This window comes from Vigna umbellata, chromosome 11 (assembly GCF_029865625.1).
Source record: "Vigna umbellata cultivar VRB3 chromosome 11, Vumbellata_1.0, whole genome shotgun sequence".
Taxonomy (NCBI): Eukaryota; Viridiplantae; Streptophyta; class Magnoliopsida; order Fabales; family Fabaceae; genus Vigna; species Vigna umbellata.
In genome coordinates, this window is record NC_142175.1 from 32,153,725 (window position 1) to 32,173,446 (window position 19,722).

A 19,722-nucleotide genomic window follows, 5' to 3' on the forward strand; every position below is an offset into this window, starting at 1 on the left:
TCTACTAAAACTCGATACACATTACTAAAATATACCAATAAACAACATACCCAAGCAAACCCGTGTATATATATATTTCAAATTCAAGCAATCGTTATTTTAAATTAAAATAATCACATTTATATTTTTACCCGTTATCTAACTTTAATTATTTTATAAATTAAATCAAATATTTTATCCTTTTAATAATTGTTCTCTTAATTCAAATAAATATTTATAATATAAAACTATTTAAAAATAAATACACAAACTATTTATTTTTATAACTATTTTTAATAAAAATAATTTTATTAAAAATATATATTAGTTATATATACTCTTGCTAACTTAACTATAAAAGTCTTTTACATATAAATCTTACATCGATCCCGAAATGGGGTTATATAGGGTTCATTTGAGCGTATCTAAATAGATACTATGTTTACATATAGATTTCTACGTCCATTCTATTTAGGATTAAGAATAGACGTAATGAAACCTGTTTTTCACATATCTCTCATTATTTAGGATCCTATTCAATTCATCTCTTTGGGCTTCTATTGAATCGATAAATAGGTTTAATTAGTCCATTTTTTTTTAAACTTGAAAATTTTAACAAAGGACGATAAGAGAGTCTTATAATCTTGGAAGAAACCTCAGCCAAATTTGGTGAAAACAAGATATAATTAAAAATAAACTTTTTGTGACAAGTAAATTGATTAATTATAAACGTAAAAACATAATGTATATATTAAAAAGATATTAATTTTAAGTTTTAACAATAATTGTATAAAAATAAGTATTTTAAGGAGGTACTAAAAATTCGTGAATGTTTTTGGGAAGGTTGATTTAAGAAGAGTCTGGTGGGGTTGGGTAAGGTTCGTCGAACAGGAGCAAAAAGAAGTGGGCCAGAGAGTGTTCTCGCCCCAAATATAAGCCCCCAAACACCAACAAGAGAAAGGCCTCAATTCCTTTCCCTTTGCCCTTTCTTCAAGCCAACCTCTTCTCTGCTTCTTCTTCATCTCACTCTCTCTTCCCTCCTCGATCCTTCTGCAGTCATGATTACAGGTCTCGCACCGTTTCTCTCTTCCATTTCCCGCAAGCCACTGTTCCTTTCTTCTCTGTGCATTCGTTGCCTTCTTTTCCAATTTTATATGCTGCTGTTTTTTTCGATTTCTGCTGCGTTTTCCAATTCAGAGAGATGCGGCGCTCGTAATTTAGGGTTTGTGTTAGAGAGATAAAGAATTTGCTTTCATTTGGAATTCGGATGGGATGTTGCCTTTTGAGCTTGATTTATGGTTTTTTTCTTAAAATTAATCTGTTCTGTGTAAGCTAGGATGATTCAGTGTTATATTTGCTTTCATGTTTGGCGGTTCGTTCGGGGAACTTTGTTACTGACTTATTATCGATATTCAAATGTTTTTTTTTTGGTTTATTGGAACTTTCGAAAATGGAGAGGTAGCTGCATTCAACTTCTTTTGAAGTATAACTATGCTATAGGAGCAGTGAAGAAGTTACGCTGGGTAGCTGGTTTTAAATATTTTTCACTCTGCATGGATGTTTTCCTCGTTTTACATCTCTTAACGGATGTTATCGTTAAGCTGATGGAATGCTAGCGATAAACGGATAGTCCTGGTTTTCCGTACGATTTCGGGTTCCGTTAACTGATATATTGCAGTGCTGCCTTGTGGACTGCTGTTTTCTTTTATCTGATTTTATCATTCTGATACTCTACTGATTTTTTCTCTGCAGTAACTGTAAAATGGCAAAAAGAGATTTTCAAAGAAGTGGAAATTGACACTACCCAGTCTCCTTACGTCTTTAAATGCCAATTGTACGATTTGACTGGTGTGCCTCCTGAAAGACAAAAGATTATGGTCAAGGGTGGTCTTTTGAAGGTAAATAGATTGTTGAAGTGATTACTTTAAGTAATGAGAAAAAGAAAACTTAGGCTAATCTTAGTAGGTCTTTTAAAAAGATCTTAACAATAACCAAGAATGAAGTTGTTTCGAAGCTTTTTTCTTCCTTTGATTTCATCTTGCAATGCAGGATGACGCTGATTGGTCAACATTAGGAGTGAAAGAGGTTAGCAATGCTAGCATGTGTTTTTGCAATACCGTTCTTCTACGTTTCATGTTTTCTTACATTTAATCGATCCACAAAATCTCCTGTTTTCAGGGTCAAAAGCTAATGATGATGGGTACAGCTGATGAAATAGTGAAGTCTCCAGAGAAGGGAACTGTTTTTGTTGAAGATCTCCCTGAAGAAGAGCAAGTAGTTGCTGTTGTAAGTTTGAACTCTTACACACGCCCTAGTTGATGAACTGCAAAATATCTGTGTTTGTAATTTTTATAGTAGTGGTAGTTCTCAAGTAACGGACATGATTTATAAGTATCTTAACTGATATTTAATATATTACTCTTGTATTTTTTCCTTGTGTTATCAGTCATTTATAGAGCACATAAGGCTAATAGTTTTTTCCTTTAGTTCAAATTTAAAAGTCAATCCTTTCCAATAACCCAACCGTGAAACTGGGAAACAGATCGACAATAGCCCCTCTGTCTTCATTTTTATTATTCTTCTCTTAAAAACTCTAGCTAACCTTCCCTGTGATTTGATTTGAAAAGAAACAATTCAGCACGGTTCTCATCTCTTACCTATCACATTTTTCTTCCACGGACCATCTTGGGAGATGGATGAGAAGCCTGAGCATGTTAAACAATGCATGAGGTATCATTTTGAGTTGTTTAATTTGAGGATTAGCTCAGAAACTTAAAAATAGTAGCTTATGAGCAAGGAAGTCGACATAAAATCAATTTTTTAAAGCTTAAATGGACCCTTACTGTCTTGTCTATATCAAATTTGTGTTTTCTTTCTCAATAGAAGTTTAGGTTGAAGATATCCAGGTCTTGTTCAATTGGTCTGGGTTCTTATGTCTGGTCCTCTAAAGATATACATGGCATTGCATGGTCATCCATTTAAACAAAACATCATATCAGTTCTTGATAACTGAATCAAGGTGGTACTTGAATGTCATATTTTGTGTTTTATTTCTCAATAGAAGTTCATTAGATTGAAGATATTCTTGTGTTTGATCTCTTGTTCAATTGGTCTTGGGTTCCTATGTCCGGTCCTCTAAAGATATACATGGCATTGCATTGGTCATCCATTTAAACAAAATATCAAATCGGTTCTTGATAACATGCATCAAGTTGATACTCAAGTCTCACATTTTCCCATCACACTGGTTCTTAAAATGGCAGTGATTTTATCTTGAAAGGATGAAACACTAAGTGAGTTATTATAATTGAATGACTATTTTTTACAGAAATCTTTTTAGGAGATATTCTGAGTTTAGTGATATAAAATTGGTCCTTGGGTTTCACATTTTGCCATCACTTTTATCTATAAAATAGCAGCAATTCAGTCCTGAAAGGATGAAACACTGATGGAGTTAATTTATTATCATTGAATGACTAGTTTCAGCTGTGCCATGTTTTCACTTGTGTGAAGGATGTTTAATTTAACATCTTTTATTTGTTTATTTTCTTCTTTAGTTTGGTTGAGTCGTACTCATTTTTTTGTTTGTTTTAGCATTTGATTATTTTTCCTCTTTCCTCTGGGGGTGGGTGGGGCCTGTGTGATGGATTGATTTTCCCAGGGACACACGGCTGGTCTTTTCAATTTGGGAAATACATGTTATATGAACTCAACATTGCAATGCCTTCATTCTGTGCCTGAGTTAAAGTCATCTTTGATTAAGTAAGTCTTTTTCAAGGAGTAAGAATTTACATTTTATTTGTTGCATTTTTGAGGCAGACAATGAAATATGATGAATATTTTATGAACTTTCTTGGAATCAGGTACTCACATTCAGAACGAAACAATGACGTGGATCCATCTTCTCATATGTTGACCATTGCAACCCGTGACTTATTCAATGAGCTTGATAAAAGTGTCAAGCCTGTGGCGCCAATGCAATTTTGGATGGTACATTATATTTATAGTGTTCATTACATAACTAATTGTTCATCTTTAAAAAATTATTTATCTCTGTAACATGTTTGTGGGTGAGAAGACCTTTTTTTTCAATTTTTTTTTGAAATGTTACAGTAGCACGCAGAATTGGGAGTGCTGGTTGATGTATATATTAGTTTCTGTATCGAAATGTTTATGTATGCCCATTTTTTGTGGTCAATATATTCATGACTTCCTTTTGAAATTACCATCCAAAGTGGAGGGTCTTCACTTTTAGAATGTGATTTAGGAATTTATTGATGTTTATCTTTGGCTACTTTTATTTTAGGGCTTTTCTGCTGTCTAGTTATTCTTTGTCATTGTACATTAAAAAGCTATGTTTTCATAATTCTTTTGATATTTGTTTGCTGCTCTGAGCTTGCCTCATGCCTTTTTTGGGGACGGTGAATGGCCAGGTATTGCGGAAAAAATATCCTCAATTTGGTCAGCTGCATAATGGAGTGTTCATGCAACAGGTTTATAAGTTGCATACCAGCTTATGGAATTAGTTTTACCACTCTAGTGAATTGGTTTACCTTACCCAATTTGTTTTTCATGTCTAACAGGATGCTGAAGAATGTTGGACACAACTTCTATACACACTCTCTCAGTCCCTCAGATCCCCTGGATCTAGGTAACGCTGTGCATGTTTATTGGGAACTGCATGCAACTGTGACAGTATCTTGTTGCAACTGTGACAGTATCTTGCAACTAATGCTTATTGTTTAGAAAAAGGTGTCAGATTTAAATGAATTGTTAAACAGTGGGTATTGATAACCATTTTCTGTACTTCTCACTGTGGCATACTAGATCTGTCGAACTCTCCCGATTTATAATATATTACTCAATATTTTTCATCCACTTCTTTGATTTCAGAATGTTAATTCAATCTAATAAAATTTATTTTGTTTTCAGTGAAAATCTTGATGCTGTGAAGGCCATCTTTGGCATAGAACTTATTAGCAGGTACACTCCAATGCTTTCTCTTCAATTGTTGGCTACTAATGTGCAATATGTTAGTTACATCCACAAAGTACTCTAGATTAATTTTTTTTTTCTCATTTGTAGCATTGTTCTTGGTATTATTTGAATCTAGGGATCTGACAGGCTTTCCTTGAATATATGAGAAAGCAAGTAGTTTCTTTCTTTTATTGATTTTAACCTGTGGACGTCTCATTGTCATCTTCTTTATGAATCTTTTTATATTTATCCTAACCTCTGAGGTTGCCAGGTTTCAATTGTCATCTCGTCAATTATTGTCTTTTGCTATTTCTTTTCCTTTGTCATCCTCTTGTATGCAAATTGCATCAGTGGTACTTCTCAGAGAAAGCACATTATCCACTTATCATACTTTTAGAAATTAAACCTATTAGTTGGTAGCTCATGGAATACAAAAATAAAGGCAACGTTTATTTAACACCTGAGGGTGATAACTATGCTAATGAAGAAATTGTTTGCCGACAATGTTTTTGAATTTGATGCAACTAGGAATTAAGATAAAGCTGCTTATTATCAACTTACAAATGAAGCTAGTTTTTCTACTATGCATGGTTTGGTTAAATAAAATCTTTACAAGAATAGCAAAGTATATTTTATTTAATGCATATTCGGATTCCTTTTTCTTAAATACCTTACAGTTAAAATGTTTCAATGATTCAGTTGTAAGTGTTAATCATATACCCATATTTGAAATTTAATAATTATATGATATTATTTTATTTTATTTTTTAATAATGATGTTTAGATTTATTTTTCAACTTCTTCTGCACATTTAAAATAAAATAGGTTATTGTGTGTATTCTGACACGTTAATTGAATTCCTTTAATACATTAAAACATTTAAATTGTCGCTCTTTATTCTTTACCACCCTAATTTTACAAAATAATTTTCTAACTCAATCTTAGTAAAATTTCCTCAGATACATGTACTAAGAAAATTCTTATGATAATATAATTTTTAACAAGTTTTAAAAAAAATTATCAGTAAGCACTCATGAATGAAATTTTAAATATTTTTATTCAAGGAATGACTACTGTAGAGTTGAGTCTGTGGAAGCTCGTGTGTGTGTGTTATAAATATGATTTTAGGTATTTTAATTACACATATACATGGTAGAAAATCAGAATTTTGAGTTGCGGTTGCCATGCTGCAACGGTAATTAAAGCACATTTATATATGAACTACAGTACATGAGTGCGTCAATTTTGATCCTCCCCCTTCATATTTGAAGTGGTAACCTAGCGAGGGTTTGGACTTGTATTATAGTTTATGTGTCCATGACTCTGAGTCTTTTGGCTGGAAAAAAATTGTTTTTTACATGTGTAACATTGTAGTTCTTGCTTTGTGGTGCACTCTGATCAGTTCACTCTTTTTTTGGATTAATAGAGACAACAGTGCACATTTTTTTTTAAATATACTAAAATGCTAATTGGTGCCCCTTAAATTGCATCCTGTTAATTTATGGTCGTTTTCCATTTTTTTTTTGGATAACATGTTAGGATTCATTGTCAAGAGAGTAATGAAGAAAGCTCGGAATCAGAGTCTGTTTATTCACTTAAATGCCACATATCGCAGGAGGTGAACCATTTACATGAAGGGATTAAACATGTAAGTGCTAAGCCATTTCTCTTTGTCTTTACACCGAGACACATGTATAACTATTATGCAGTGAAAGTTCAGTGATATGTTGCTCTGGAAGTTTACTTTATAATTTTCTTATTTGGTCTGCAACTTGTGTTTCCTTCTACTGCTGAAAAATAATTGGCTCTTGAGAACCAGTATGTTATAGTTTATCTCTAGCACTGTTACCTGCCGCAAAGACATTTTTTTGGTTTGCCAAGGTCTTGGTTTTGGACTGAGTTTTTTGGGAGTGGGAAGTAGCCACGGTTTAGGTTGGTTCAAATGAGTGTAGCACGCTTGTGCATGCATGCGCACACAAACCAGAAGGAAATTAACAATAAAGAAGTTATTGGTAAATTTTTTCCTGTTTATTAACCAATGATCTTCATGCAGTGGTTAATATGTAACATGTTGACTTTATTAACCATTGGTATCGCCACAGGTTACTAATTTAGAATTACTATTATTCTTAGCTTTTTCTCCATCCCCTCATATAAGTACTGCTAAATGAAAATTCAATAGTTTGACTAATTTAGGTCTATCAAATTGTTTAATCTTATTAAATATTGTTTGCTATGATGAATACACTTGTGAGCTTCTACTAACCTAGCTTACTTTTGTAGGGTTTAAAATCTGAGTTAGAAAAGGCTTCACCTGCTTTGGGCCGTAGTGCTACATACTTGAAGGAATCACGCATTAATTCCCTGCCAAGGTTGATATTATCCTTTTCAAATGATATTTTTTGGATACTGTTTTCTTTGATGCCACGTGATTTCAGTTGGATTACACTTTGAGCTATACATGTACAAGCTATCTTTGATAGTATAACTTGCATAAAGAGTCTAGATAAGATTACTATTTAGGCTTGGTTTCTGCATTGACTGTGCCAAGACATCCTTCTTCAGTCTATTGAAAAGGAGTCAGCCTAATTTTGGCTGTACATTCTAATTCCACGGGCGTGTGGATGGTCTAAACTAACAATACTAGTAATGACTCATGAGACCTTGTTTGAAAGAGTTGTTAAGATTCTACTGTATAACTTATGATCTGTCTCATGGGTTATAGTTAAATATTGGTCTGCGTTTTACAAAGTTGGTTCTCAAATACTGGCCTAGTAGTTCATCAGATAAGGTCGGTTGCTTTTTTTGTCATATTTTAATTTTTCATTGGTAATTGCTGAGTGGTGCACTTTTCAACTTTTGCCTTCTCAAGGTACTTGACTGTTCAGTTTGTCCGTTTCTTTTGGAAGAGGGAATCCAACCAGAAAGCTAAGATTTTACGGGTAACATTCACTATTTTCTCCTTTTGTTTTTTCTTTTTTGATGGTCATTGTTGGGTTTTGACTAATTATCATTCAAAGATTTTGCTTGCTCTGAAATTTATTTTATTATGCCTTTGTGCTTGGTTATCTCAGAAAGTGGATTATCCTCTGGAGTTGGATGTTTATGATTTTTGTTCAGATGATCTTCGTAAAAAACTGGATGCTCCTAGACAGGTATCCTTTTTGTCTTTAAATATGAAAATCTTATGGTTGTTTGTAAGAAGAAAGATGCTTGCTTATAATGTGTGGGTTTATACATTTTGGATATTGTACCTTTAGATCCTAAGAAACGAGGAAGGCAAAAAGCTTGGTCTGAAAGTGAATGATACAAGTTCTGCTCAGAAGGAAAATGATGTGAAAATGGCCGACGCTGAGGTTAGGAAACAGCCAAACTTAACATCATCTTTGATATGCAGTGATTGTGATTCCCTTCGATGATTTCCATGCTTATCATGGAGTAGTAATTTCATCCCATCGATCCGCAATAGAATTTGGAGTGGAGAATTGAGTTCTGTTCCTAAATAGAATATTGTGACGGGGATTTCATTCTCCGTGGAATACCAAGGGCTTGTTTCTGTACTGTTTTTAAAAACAGTTCAGTTTTTTTATTTTTTAAAGCTAAACTTTTTTATTACTGTTTTAGTTTTTCTGTTTTTAACAGCTAAAAAATGATTGTGTTTTCTGTTTTTAGTTTTCTCAACCACTTGTTCCATTTCTCAACCGGACTCCATTGCTGCCAGACAAAATCCTCCTTCTATTTCCATTCTTCCTTCATTTTCTTTCTAAAGCGGTTTTCGAGTTTTTTCCTAACTTATTTTAAAAATCGGTTTTTCAAATTGGTTACTAAAACTGTTTTAAAAAACTAAATCAAACAAGTAATGCTTTTCTTTTTTTCCTATATGCGGGTGAAAAACAACTTTTTCTTTTACAAATAAAATTACAGAACTGTTTAGTTTTTTGAGAAGATTTTTTAATTATATTCTTGTAAAAGAAAGACATTGGTTAGCAGGATATGTATATACGACCCAAGTTAAAACTCATCTAATTTTTCTTTTACAGATAAACTTATTGGTTTGAAATACATTGATTCTATGTATCGATCATTACAGTTGATTTCAGTCCATTTAACGCCCCTTGCATATTCTACGTACTACTACAGTTAGCATAAATAAATACAATTCTGTGTTTTTGCTTCTTTGTTGATTCAGGGATCATCGAACGTTGATGGGGAGCCATCTGTAGTTCCCATGGACGAGGGTAAAAACTTGCAACGATCTGCTACTCATTTATTTTCTGCTGCCAGTAATTTATACAAACACACTTATGCACACACACTAACTCTCTTTCTGCTTTGTTTTCATCATTCTCCGTCTATAGGTGAAAAGGAAACACAGATGACTGGAATTTATGATTTGGTTGCTGTGTTGACCCACAAGGGTAGAAGTGCTGATTCAGGACATTATGTTGGTTGGGTCAAGCAAGAGAATGGTTGGTTTTAGGAAATAGAATTGTGTTTGTATCTAACCATCTGTCCTGGCCTCTTTCAAACAATATTTATTTTGTTGTTGGCAGGGAAATGGATTGAGTTTGACGATGACAATCCCAAACCAAGAGTGGAAGACGACATCACTAGACTCTCTGGAGGAGGTGAATATCATATAATTAATTTACGGACATGCATATTATTTACTTCTTCCTCCATCCTACTTCCCTCTCCGAATTTCAACCTAGCAGCATTATCCTTAATTTGTATCTTTGTAGCTTGAATTCCTCTCTCAAGGATTAACAAATTTATTATCTTTTTAGTTTTTATGATTAGGAAATCAAAAGGGCATTCGTTATTTTATAAACTTCAAATTTGTTTATATGTTTACCCCGTAAAAAAATTCTGTCATCTGTCTCCAGGTGATTGGCATATGGCGTATATAATCATGTACAAGGCTCGTGTTGTATCTGTGTAATTGCTAGGAAGAGCAGATTGATGATTTACCTCGGAGATTGATGGATTGCGAGTGAGAAATGGTGGTTGTTAGTCAGTGTTTGTTTTAGGTATTGTATTTTTTAAAGGATGTATAAGGATTTGAGTTAAAGCATGGTATGGTGCCATGGATCCCAGAGGCAGTTGAGTTGAATATGAAGTAGCAGCTGTTGTTTTACGCTGAAGCCAAGTATATTTCTTTGAAAAGCGAGATCAACCTCCTCTATGACATAGGCATATTTAATTTGATTATGACAGGTGAATTATTTAATTTTATAATTTCAAACATTTTTTACCTGTTCATATGAAATGTTTTCTCTTTTAACATTCTTTTATAAAATTGCTTCTTTATTGACATACTAATAGGAGCTTTCATTATAGAGAAATTCATAGCTAATTTTTAAAATTAAAAATCATGTTTAGAATGCACTACTAATGCTAGATGATATCATTTTCATGAGCTCTTTTAACAGTACTAGATAATATGTTATTATGTTAAGCTTGTTCAAGTTTTTATTTTTTAAAATTGTTTGACATGCTTTTTCGGTATTGTCGGTATTGATTAATGACGGTAAGAGGGGATAATATTTTGAAAAGGAAAGCAAAATGCGTGTTCATTTCCAACATATTCTGGACATTAAAATATTGTTTATTATTGTAGTTTGTATATGGACATTAGTTTTTAAATTTTTAAACAATGGAAGTTGTATTTTTTTAGAGTGAATTTAGGTGGTATAATTCTTTTGGCAGTATTTAACAAAACATTAAGATGATAACATATTCCTCTCTCACCTGTCTTTCTCTTTTCCTGCCACTTCTCTACCTTTTCTCTATCTTTAAAAATATATTAATTACAATTATTTTATCATTTGCATGTTAGTTAAATAATCGGTATTAACACATTCCTAAAATTTTATTAAATTTAGGAATATTATATACTAAATTTAGTTGTTAAGTGCTATAGTTATTTGGTTATGTAATTAATGGTTAATTAGTGACTTCTAGTTATATTATTAAAGACTAATTAATTTGACTTGTTAGAAATGTAATTATATCTTACTTTTGCACTTTGGAAAATAGGAGTATGAACTTTGACATTTATAGTTATGATTTATGATACTTTTTAAATAATTAATATTGTTTCTATTGATTCTTTTGTAATGATATTGATTGTGTGTGTCCAACCCAACAAATTATATATTTTATTAAACCCTTGATTAAAGTGTTATGTAATAAAAATTTTGTTAAGTGTGTGGATTGAGTGAAACTTTTTTTATTTGGGATTCAATATAAAGATGAAATTGCTATCTCCAATTTGAATTATCCTTTTATTTTCTTTTATATAAAAAAAACAATGCATAATTACTATGTCAAATATTGAATTATGATGTTACTATCACTTTTGAATAGTTTATTAGTAAATATATTTTAATCTACAATTCAACTAATTGTATTATTTTGATACGTATTTTATTGAAATTGATTTCATGTCATTGCTTTGATTTTGTATAAGACCAATAAAAAATATTATCGAAATTTCATGAAATATAATAAATATTAATTAAGTTTTACATGCTAATCAACCATAAAATAGTAAATATTTCTCTATTAAATATAATCTCACCTTTTGGATTAAAATAAGTGATATTTACATGGATATGACAACTAATGTCAACCCCCAACACATACAATGTAAGTGTGGGTCAAAATTGAATTAATTCAACATTCACTTATGATGTTGGATATTATGTGAATTGTTTGAGTGGAAAAAAAAGGTTATATGCTATAAAGATTAAGAAACATATGTTTCATTTGTGGTGACTTTATTATAAATTATATAACATGGATGGGATATGGTTAATGGTTAGATCTGTCAAACATGTAACTATTTCAAGAAGCTATTTATTCAACCATGGATGACCAATTAGACGACATAATTTGAGATTTTGAAATTGAATTTTTTGCACAAGCACATATATATATAAAGACTTGTCTATGAGATAAAAAAGATACTAAATAGTATGAAATATAAAATGATATAGAACACTCTCACAATATTTTATTCAAAAAGAATTGAAAATAATGTATCAAATATGTATTATCATATAATAAGATGCATTGTATGTTTACTTTTGTATATTGATTAATTACTTTAATTATATTATTTTGAACTACAATATAAAAAATACTTTGAAAATTATGGATATAATAATTACTATGAAATAAATGACAACCATTACGTGATATAAAATAAAAAAGTATTAAAATCAAATAATTTATTATAGTTAACCAATTCATTAATAATTTAACTGTTTATAGTTGTTTGAAGTTTGTAAATATAATATAGTATTTTGTTGGAATAAAACAAAAATGGGACCCTCCACTTTCTCTCTACCACTCCACCGAAAGTTGAAGCCAAATGAAGTTGTCTCCCACCTTGCTTATTTTACGGAAAATGAGTGCACCATTACCATCCTCTTCTTTGGACTCTTGCACTTTCTCAATTCCATAAATTGAGAAGCAAGGGAAGTGAAGCCACACACACCAACAGAGAAGAAGAATACCACCGTGAAGAAAAGAGAGCCACGGTGAAGGAGAGAAATAGAGTTTTTTTGTGTGTGTGAGAGAAATACCGAGAGGTGTAGACGCAGTACAATAGAAGATACTGTGAGTGTGAAAGTGAGTTTTGTATACCATCCGAGAGGGTGAGATATTTATTGAGAGATCCTCAGAGAGTGAGAGAAAACACTGTAATCCTACTTTCATAGTAGAGATAATTTTCTGGACTAGGTCCCGTGGTTTTTTCCGAGAGGATTTTCCACGTTAAAATTTCCAGTGTTAATTTTCTCTTTTCTTACGCTTTTATTTTTACGCTTCCGCACAGTGCCCATTTTGGGGTTCACGGAGGAGGGAACAAATACCGCTGTTTCCCAACAGTGGTATCAGAGCTACCGGTTCGAAAAAGTCAGAAATCCTGTGAAACTCAAGATGGAAGGAGACATGTTCAAGCTAACTGCGGATAATTATTCCTACTGGAAGCCGATGATGGAAGATCATCTATACTGCAAGGATTTGTATGAGCTGATCACAAATCTGGAAATTCCGGAAGGGAAGACCGAAAAAGACTGGGAGATTCTGAATCGTAAAGCGGTGGCTATGATTCGGAAATACATCGACAGAAGTCTCTTTGAGCATGTATCGACTTATACCAATGCGTATGAGTTATGGAAAAAGCTTGAATCAATGATTCAAAAGAAGACTCCCAGGAACAAAGCTCACCTAGTCAGACGACTCGTAAAGTTGGAGTATTCTGACGACCAGAATATGATCGAGCATCTCAATACCTTCAAAGGTATTGTGAACCAGTTAATGAAAGCGGATATGAAGATTGATGACGAGCTACAAGCTCTTTTACTCCTTAGTTCTCTACCGGAGAGTTGGGACACGTTGGTGGTCACTCTCAGTAACTCAGCACCAGATGGAAAACTCAGTCTGGATAACATCACAGACAGTTTACTGAATGAAGAATCCAGAAGGAAAGAAAGGGGATCGAGTAGTCACTCAGAAGCCAATGTGGTTGAGAATAGAGGAAGGAGTGAAAACAGAAGCAAAGGAAAACGTGAAAAGTCACGAGGAAGATTCAAGTCTCGTTCCAAAGGTCTGACATGCTTTTATTGTGGAAAAGATGGTCACAAGAAGCCAGAATGTAGATTCCTGAAGAGAGATCAGAAGAATGGAACTGTACACCCTGATGTGGTAGATCCCAAAAAGAAGTTGGAGGAAAAGACCACAACAGCGGTGGTATCAAATGATGAGAATGTGTTCCTTATCACTGAGGTAAACTATCTAAATATTGCTTTTGATGACTGCACTTGGATAGTAGATACCGGAGCATCTTTCCATGTTACTCCTCATGAGGGATTCTTCTCATCCTATCACAAAGGAGACTTTGGAACAGTGAAGATGGGAAATCATGTCACAAGCAAAATTGTGGGCATAGGAGAAGTGACTTTGACGACAGAAAATGGAAACAAACTTGTGCTGAAGGAGGTAAGACATGTACCAGAGATGCGTCTAAACCTTATCTCAGTCGGTAAGCTAGATGATGCTGGAATGAACAACCAGTTTGGAGATGGAAAATGGAAACTTAGCCGAGGAAGCATGATTGTTGCTCGTGGCAAAAAGGAAGGCTCTTTGTACGTCATGCAAGGAAAGATATGCAAAGGAGAGACAAATGTTGCTCAAGAAGAAAGTAAGGAGTTGTGGCACAAAAGACTGGGCCACATGAGCGAGAAAGGATTAGAGATCCTTGCGAAAGATCATCTCCAAAGTATAAAAGGACAACCACTTGAATTATGTGAAGACTGCTTAGCAGGTAAGCAGCATAGAGTGTCCTTCCGTAGATCTGAAAATGGAAGAAGAAAAGAGCATATTTTGGATCTTGTACACTCAGATGTTTGTTCAACATCTGAAAAGTCCCTTGGTGGTGCTCAATATTTTGTTACCTTCATTGATGACCACTCTAGAAAATTGTGGGTCTATCCATTGAAGAGAAAAGATGAAGTTCTACGAATCTTCAAGGAGTTTCACGCCTCAGTTGAACGTGAAACTGGTAGAAAGTTGAAATGTCTGAGAAGTGATAATGGTGGAGAGTATAGAGGTCCGTTCGAGTACTATTGCAAGACTCATGGGATCAGACATGAGAAAGTACCTCCCAAGACACCTCAGATGAATGGTGTAGCTGAAAGATTCAACAGAACGATTGCCGAGAAGGTCAGGAGCATGTTGTCTCACGCAAAACTTCCCAAGTCATTCTGGGGGGAGGCAGTGGTGACAGCAGCTGATTTGATCAACTTATCACCATCAAGACCATTAAACGGTAAAATACCAGAAGAAGTATGGTCCGGTAAAAAGGCCTCATATCGCAACTTGAAAGTCTTCGGATGTAAGGCATCTGTTCACATTCCGAAAGATGAAAGAGCAAAGCTCGATGCTAAGGCGAAAGAGTGCATATACCTTGGTTCTCCAAGAGATGAATTTGGTTTTAGATTATGGGATCCTGCAAACAGAAAGATTGTTCGAAGCAGAGATGTGGTGTTCTTTGAAGATCAGACAATCCAAGACATCAAGAAAGTGGAGAAACCAACACTTAAGCTAATAAGTGATCAAAGCCCTATTGTGATGAACAACTTAGGGGGAGAGACTCATCAAGCCGAACCAGAGTTACAACTTGATGAAATGGCTGAAGAAGCAGATCAACCTAATCTGACGGAAGAAGATCAACCAATTGAGGATGCTCCGCAAGAACCCCAATTGAGACGATCAACAAGGCAGAAGCAACCGTCAAGAAGGTATTTTTCAGATGAATATGTTAATTTTACTGATGAAGGTGAACCTCAAAGCTTTGTAGAAGCAATGGAGATGGACGACAAAGGCAAATGGTTGCAAGCCATGGAAGAAGAGATGCAATCCTTAAAGGAAAATGAGACTTATGATTTGGTAGAATTACCAAAAGAAAGGAGAGCATTACAGAACAAATGGGTGTTCAAGCTCAAGAATGAAGAGAACAACCCAAGCCCAAGGTACAAAGCACGAATTGTTGTGAAGGGGTGCAACCAGAAGAAAGGAATAGACTTTGATGAAATATTCTCACCAGTAGTGAAGATGACATCCATTAGAGCGATTCTCGGTCTGGCAGCAACACTAGACTTGGAGATTGAACAACTGGACGTCAAAACAGCATTCTTACATGGAGACTTAGAGGAAAAAATTTACATGAAGCAACCAGAGGGTTTTGAAGAACCAGGCAAAGAACACTTGGTGTGTCGTCTGAAGAAAAGCCTCTATGGTCTGAAGCAAGCTCCAAGACAATGGTACAAGAAATTTGATTCCTTCATGATCCAACATAATTTCAAGAAGACCTCCGCAGACCATTGCGTGTTTGTGAAACATTATGAAAATGGTGAGTCCATCATACTTCTCTTGTATGTTGATGATATGTTGATTGTAGGGAAGGACAAAATTAAAATAACTGCTCTCAAGAAGGCATTGAGCAAGTCTTTTGCAATGAAAGACCTGGGTGCAGTAAAGAAGATACTTGGAATGAAAATCTCCAGAGATCGTTCTAGAAGAATGCTATGGGTATCTCAAGAAGATTACATTGAGAAGATTCTCAAAAGATTCAACATGCACAATGCCAAATCTGCTCGTGTTCCAATTGCTGGACATTTCAAACTTAGCAACTCGCAATGTCCAAAGAATGAAGAAGAAAAAGAAGAAATGAGCAAGGTACCCTACTCTTCTGCCGTAGGTAGCCTTATGTATGCAATGGTTTGTACAAGGCCAGATATTGGCTATGCTGTAGGAGTTGTGAGCAGATACCTGTCGAATCCAGGAAAGGAGCATTGGGAAGCTGTTAAGTGGATACTAAGGTATCTAAGAGGATCTGCCAAAAGAAGCTTGTGTTTTGGCAATGGAGATCTAAAGCTAATCGGATATTCAGACTCAGACATGGCTGGAGATGTCGATTCAAGGAAGTCAACATCAGGTTATCTGATTACTTTTGCAGGGGGAGCTGTTTCTTGGCAGTCAAAGCTACAAAAATGTGTGACATTGTCTACTGCTGAAGCAGAGTATGTAGCGGTGACTGAAGCCTCTAAAGAGATGTTATGGATGAAGAATTTCCTAAGTGAATTAGGACATAATCAAGATGATTATGTGGTGAACTGTGATAATCAAAGTACCATTCATCTGACCAAGAACCCCATGTTCCATTCACGCTCGAAGCATATCGACGTGCGGTATCACTGGATACGAGAAGCGCTGGATGAGAAGAAATTGAAGATAGAGAAAATCCATACAGACTTGAATTGGTCTGACATGATGACTAAATCAGTACCAACCAAGAAGGTTGAAGATTGTTGTCAAGGTGCTGGTGTCATGCTACCTTCCAACTAAGACAAGATGCAAAGATGGGATGAAGGACGGAAGACCCATTTATTTGTTTTATGGGGGAGTTTTGTTGGAATAAAACAAAAATGGGACCCTCCACTTTCTCTCTACCACTCCACCGAAAGTTGAAGCCAAATGAAGTTGTCTCCCACCTTGCTTATTTTACGGAAAATGAGTGCACCATTACCATCCTCTTCTTTGGACTCTTGCACTTTCTCAATTCCATAAATTGAGAAGCAAGGGAAGTGAAGCCACACACACCAACAGAGAAGAAGAATACCACCGTGAAGAAAAGAGAGCCACGGTGAAGGAGAGAAATAGAGTTTTTTTGTGTGTGTGAGAGAAATACCGAGAGGTGTAGACGCAGTACAATAGAAGATACTGTGAGTGTGAAAGTGAGTTTTGTATACCATCCGAGAGGGTGAGATATTTATTGAGAGATCCTCAGAGAGTGAGAGAAAACACTGTAATCCTACTTTCATAGTAGAGATAATTTTCTGGACTAGGTCCCGTGGTTTTTTCCGAGAGGATTTTCCACGTTAAAATTTCCAGTGTTAATTTTCTCTTTTCTTACGCTTTTATTTTTACGCTTCCGCACAGTGCCCATTTTGGGGTTCACGGAGGAGGGAACAAATACCGCTGTTTCCCAACATATTTCAATAGACACAATGATCGAATTAAAAAAGTATTCGACTACGTTAGAAGTATAAGCACGTGATAATATTTTGTCAATGCTTATAGTTGGTAAAGTAAAATAATATTTATAGTACACAATTTTTATAATGCTTTATTTATAATTGTGCTTATGACGACATAAGAGATACTAAAAAAAACTTTTGATATTTGTAAATTGGTTTGTGGTATCTGATGGAAGGCAGATAAATATAAAACAGAACAAACATTTAATAGAGTAATAACAATGTCACTTACATATAGATTTGACATAAAATAGTCAATAAAATTTTATATTTAAAAAAAGAATAATGTTTTCAAAAAATTTAGGTTTAATTTTCTTGACTTTAAAAAAAGTTCTAATTTTTGTAATTTTTATTTAAATTTGATATTTTTTCTGATGGCATCTAAATTTTTAGTATCACAGTGTCCATATAAGTTATCAGTAAATACACCATCTCATTTTCTTCCTAACATTCTTGACTCGGGCGTTGCTGCATCACTGACCACTGAACTCTCCCTCTCCATTATTATGTTGCCGCAACGTACCACCATCTTCTTCCTTGTACCACCATCGCAAGACAACTAACATCTTCTTCGAGCAAGCTGTAAATCATAGATTGCAACCTCATGAGCAACTTGCGAAAAACCTTAAATCTACATATCGCGAGAACTTCCATGGCCAGCCATCCAAACCAAAAGCGAAGCCACCAATTGCGCAATCACGACCATCGCAGAAACTTTTATTAGCCACCACTTTCCCGCATCACCAACAAAAGCCACAGCGAAATCCTAACGACCCATTTCGTGCCTCCTCTACACGAAGCTCCATTGCGAGTTGGAACTTGTAAATCAAAAAGTCAAAGATCACAAATTATAAACATAAATCTCCACTATCTCAAATTGAATCAACCACGACAAGACACCATGTTCGTTCAACCACCACAAATTCGCTCAATCGTGAAATCAAACTTGAAAATCATCATTGCAATCAACCATAAAAGTTTCAAGAACAATGAAACCTTCACATCAACCACCTCTAAACACAAATCATCCACTAATGATTCACGTAAATACTATGCCATTAACAATTTAGATGCGAAAAAAATATATCAAATTAAATAAAAATTATAAAAATGGAAATAACTTTAAATGTCTAAAAAAAATAAAAAATCACTTTGAATATAAAGAATCATTTTAAACAAAACTTACGAAAATAAAAACTAAAATAAATATTAAATCGAAAATTTATAAGTATCATTTTAAAAAAATTAGTGTACGCAACAATGATTCTTACTATGATATGATATGTATTAATTCATTCCATTTTTATTTATTAACTCTTTTATGTTTATCATATTTTTAAAAAAAATTAATATTTAATACGGCGACCGTTAATATTAAATATTAAAGACAATTCAAGAACCAATGTTAAATACTTGTTTTATTTTTTTCAATTAAAGACAATGCTTTTAAGATATAAGTAAACGTAATGTGTAAGCTATTAATACAGTATAATATCACACATTATAATATCTAATTGTTACATTCTTTAACCATCAATTAAATAATTAGTTACAGATGTACCATTGAGATTTAATATCTATTCCAAAAGATGAATCTATTTTATTTTATGATTTATTTATTTATTTTCTCTATTTAAAATTTCAATAACTCATAAAACACATATTATTGTTATTATTTATTTTAATAAATTACATTATATTAAAATGTATAGAATATAATAAAATGAAGGAATGCAAAAAAAAAAACTAAAATTATAATTTGTATTTTGCAAACAAAAGTACAAAATTAACATTACCATGCACTGAGAAAAGAATTTAAAGTAGCCATCAATTCATAAATATTAAATATAAATAAAACATATGTTTAGTTTAATCAGTAGGAAGGGGTGAGTTCTTGCAAAGCTCTTGATCCATCATTTCTTTAATTCGTATGAACAGAAAAAGAAATCAAAATTCCATCAGATTTAGATCAAAAAAAGAGTTTCTAAAATAAAAAGATGAAATTTATTGATTGAACAAAATAAACCAGAAGTAAAAAAACAACAACTGAGATTCAAATCTTGAGAGTCAAATCAGGTTCCTCCACCACTCTATTGGCAATCTTGAGAGTCAAATCAAGTTCCTCCACCACTCCATTGCCAGCAGCCATTGCAGAAAA

At 33.8% G+C, this 19,722-nt stretch overlaps 1 protein-coding gene across 1 annotated transcript; it reads left to right on the plus strand.

Moving 5' to 3' along the window:
- The first annotated feature begins 886 nt into the window (after window positions 1-886).
- UBP7 (ubiquitin carboxyl-terminal hydrolase) lies at window positions 887-10,218 on the plus strand. The gene is made up of 18 exons (XM_047291633.2): window positions 887-1,047; window positions 1,732-1,877; window positions 2,029-2,064; window positions 2,158-2,265; window positions 3,641-3,741; window positions 3,843-3,969; window positions 4,413-4,472; window positions 4,563-4,630; window positions 4,912-4,962; window positions 6,496-6,604; window positions 7,240-7,328; window positions 7,829-7,898; window positions 8,031-8,111; window positions 8,217-8,312; window positions 9,146-9,194; window positions 9,315-9,425; window positions 9,510-9,584; window positions 9,843-10,218. The coding sequence occupies exons 1-18, from the start codon at window positions 1,038-1,040 to the stop codon at window positions 9,896-9,898; spliced, it is 1,443 nt and encodes a 480-aa protein (XP_047147589.2). The 5' UTR covers window positions 887-1,037; the 3' UTR covers window positions 9,899-10,218.
- The last annotated feature ends 9,504 nt before the right edge of the window (window positions 10,219-19,722 follow it).

What these genes read in the sequence shown, in the direction of transcription:
- UBP7 (XM_047291633.2), top strand. An exon ending in TTAAAGTCATCTTTGATTAA is followed by an intron (nt 3,742 to 3,842) that starts GTAAGTCTTTTT and finishes TCTTGGAATCAG; the next exon opens with GTACTCACATTCAGAACGAA. An exon ending in GGCATAGAACTTATTAGCAG is followed by an intron (nt 4,963 to 6,495) that starts GTACACTCCAAT and finishes ATAACATGTTAG; the next exon opens with GATTCATTGTCAAGAGAGTA.